We start from the raw sequence: 3,259 nt of genomic DNA on the forward strand, positions 1-3,259 counted from the left end.
GTTCACCCTGGGTGCAATTCCGACACTCGCGCTCACTACAGGAAACCTTCCCCGCCCCGATTTCCATCAGTGTTTCGGCGCTCGTGGCGGGGGCAACGTTCGTATGCAAGAAACATTGTGGCCGATGTTTAGTGCAGGTGTTTCATCAGCAACGAGGCACCGCAAGGGGCGCTGATAGTGATCAGAACATTCATCACTTTTCCTTGCATTAATCTGCAATTTTGACGCTTGTGCTCACTACAGAAAACATACCCTGCCTCCAATTTCCATCAGTGTTTTGATGTCAGTTGTCAGGTATCTGCATGTGGTAGACAAGAAAAACTAGGATTAAGAACAGGCAGTGGCTTGAGCCATTACAAGGCATTTGGCATGGCTGTGGCTCACTAAAATAGGCTTCATTGAAAATTTTGAGCTGTGCCCTCACCACCACAACCCCCATCCATGGCCACACCCTGCAGATGCCCTTGCCTCAATCTCACCTTGGTTTAGATTGAACCTGGGTCTGATCGGAGCAGTTGGAGGTGAGGTGGAAGGGAGGAGGGGGTGTTCAACCTGTCAAAGGCCACCAGGTGTGGACAAGTGATTGCAGTACTTGGTATCTACATAGCAATTGGGATTTAACTGCAAAGACTATCACTGTCCAAACAGAGAATTCAATGAGCATGATGCGTTGTAGATCACAGAATGCAAAAATGGCAGTGCAGCCATTCTACCAAAATACTTGAGTGTACTCAGGCAGAACAAGTGCATGCCATTCAGTGGAGCCACACTGAATAATGTGGTAAACCATACTGACATTTCTCATTTTATTACTTGACTATAGACATTGACCCAACACAATATTTGGTGGCTTGGTAGTACCAATACACATATTTTCAACAGTGCAATGAGTACGATGTGAAAGCAGTTTGGCGATGGCCAGCCAGAAGTCTAATTACTTCAGGAAAAGCTTACACTGAAGCAGCATTGCAAACAGGTTGTTCACAGTATGCCTAAATGTGATTTTTACTTTTGCACTGCTCAGAAAGGAATTTGAAAAAAACTAAGGACAGATATATTGCAGCTGAAATACAACAACAAAATCATAATGCTGAACTAAAGACAATGGATGTGTTCATGAACACATTGATAGCTTCCTCCTGGGAATGGGGAAAAACTGAAAATAACTGATTACAGCACCTTAAAATACATTTAGCACAGGCCATACATACATTTAAAATGCATGCACATATACCACATTGTGGCTTCAGATCAACCAAAGTTACAACATGAGTTAGTTTTTCTTGCTGTTTTATAGAATGTCTTGGACTGAAGGCTAAGGTCTTCTGATTTGGAAACCAGATCATCAAGCTTCTCTCCTCTCTCCAGCACAGTCTGGATGGTGTTGTGAAGAATTATCTTGGTTTCATCAAGCTCACTTTGAATCTTGGTCATAGCATCAGCTTCTTTTGGGTTCTGATACCTGGCCAGCATGGCTTCCAAGCCAGTGAATGCCACTGTTTCTGGGGTGCCTGTTGGCCATGCTTGTGGGGCTACATTCTCAGAGAAGTCATCCAAAACCTTTGTAATCAGAGTGTGGGCAACACGCTGTGGATATTCATGATCAGAAATGACTACTCCTGCCAAATTGTCTCCCCTCACATACACGTGGCACATGTACTCTTGCTCTCGCACAGACTGTCTGGATGACTGGTGGGACCTTTCTACCAGAATCTTGCTAGTAAATGTCATAAATTCCTGCACACTTCCTCTCTGGAAAAACCCAAAGCTCTGCAAATCTTGGGCTGCTTTCAGTGTCTGTGCAGCATGAGGGTTCTTGTAAAGTACTGTAATACTGTACAACTTCATGGCTGAGGCTAACAATATAGCGGAGTGGCAGTGTGAGCTTTCTCTGCCAAGTTAGCCAGTTGCACCACACAGCCACTGATGTCTTCCAAATTGTCTGATTGAAATGAATCGGAGCCAAATGACAGCTTCCACTTTATCCTCTCGATGCTTTGGCTTTTCCTCTACTTCAATCTTTCAAGGTCAGAACTCCGCCTCCGTGAGCACAACTCGGTCAACAGATCTTCACCCCACAATTCCTTTCCTGATGAAACGGCATCTAGTTTGAGATCAGCTGACCAAGATGCAGGATTCTCAATCTTTATCCCAACGTTTGATGACTCACTGCCGGCCAGCCTTACCCTCCAACTAATGCAACAGATGTGCGCTGATGTACAGACCACGCACCGCGTCCCCACGCGCAACACAAGGAACTGGTCAGATTATTACAGAGGCTCGGGCAGACTGGGACGCGCACAAAATTGCATAAAGCGTCGCATTCGTAGCCAGATACGACTGCCATCTCTGACGTAGTTCAGCTGCCTTCTAGCACAAAGGTTTTTACCCATGCTTGATGGGAACCTCCTCCAAACCCTGGGAAAGCTCAGATGTCGGTAGATGGTACAAGTCGTATATCAGGGGTGTAAGCTCCCTTTCAGCTGAGAGAGCTCCAGCCCCCCACTTTGAGAGGACATTGGACCGAATCTGAGGAAAACCTGTTTGTAGGCTGTTTGGAGGTCAAGCTTCGTAAGTGTTCACTGCTCAACCTACCCGCCCCCCCCCCCCAACTTATTTTGAGAACTTACGCCGCTGCTATATATCTAAAAAGGCGTCAGTCATGGTGGTAGGCTTGCAAGAGGGTGTGGGTGGGGGGGGGGGGGGGTATGGTCTTTCAAGCTTGGGGAATCTCTGATTTAATCGCTACAGGCATGCGCTGGGATCCCAAGATTAGATTAGTAATGCCACAGCGTTCCTTGCAAATGGAATCCTGTGATCGAAAGTGCAACCTTTTTGTGGCTTCGGACACATTTGTGAATACTATGACAATGTAGCGAAAGAAACCATGTCTATTCCTATAAATTTGTCACAGGCATGTTTTCATATAAAAGCCTCAGCCCCACCACTTAGACAACTGCATGCTGTTTACCACTGTGCACAGAAAGAAGCAAGATAGTGCTTCTCCCTGTTTACAAGCTATTGTGGCTCCGGCTCCAAAATACGCTTTGCAGCATTTTGTCAGGCCTATCTTCGTCACACCTGTTGCACACATGTGCCGGAAAAACGGTGCACTTTTAGTGACGTTGCGATATGAAGAGTAATGCGCATACACATAAGACATGTAGAGCATCTCGTGATAGCAATGCTGCTAGCAAAGCATTGCTAGGTTAGGGCAGTAATTTTTTGATTTGTTAAAGCAAATGTTGTTGCAACGATG

The 3,259-nt window shown here is 45.8% G+C and overlaps 1 protein-coding gene across 1 annotated transcript; it reads right to left on the reverse strand.

Annotated features, from left to right (window-relative positions):
• Positions 1-964: 964 nt before the first annotated feature.
• On the reverse strand, positions 965-2,235 carry LOC119095535 (synaptobrevin homolog YKT6-like). Its single transcript, XM_037218391.1, has one exon. It carries the CDS (start codon positions 1,846-1,848, stop codon positions 1,252-1,254), a length of 597 nt encoding a protein of 198 aa, XP_037074286.1. The 5' UTR covers positions 1,849-2,235; the 3' UTR covers positions 965-1,251.
• Positions 2,236-3,259: the final 1,024 nt, after the last annotated feature.

The sequence above is a fragment of the Pollicipes pollicipes genome, unplaced genomic scaffold (genome assembly GCF_011947565.3).
Source record: "Pollicipes pollicipes isolate AB1234 unplaced genomic scaffold, Ppol_2.1 Scaffold_166;HRSCAF=189_pilon_pilon_pilon, whole genome shotgun sequence".
NCBI classification, from domain to species: domain Eukaryota; kingdom Metazoa; phylum Arthropoda; class Thecostraca; order Pollicipedomorpha; family Pollicipedidae; genus Pollicipes; species Pollicipes pollicipes.

What these genes read in the sequence shown, in the direction of transcription:
- LOC119095535 (XM_037218391.1), bottom strand. Translation starts at nt 1,848, where the DNA reads ATGAAGTTGTACAGTATTACAGTACTTTACAAGAACCCTCATGCTGCA.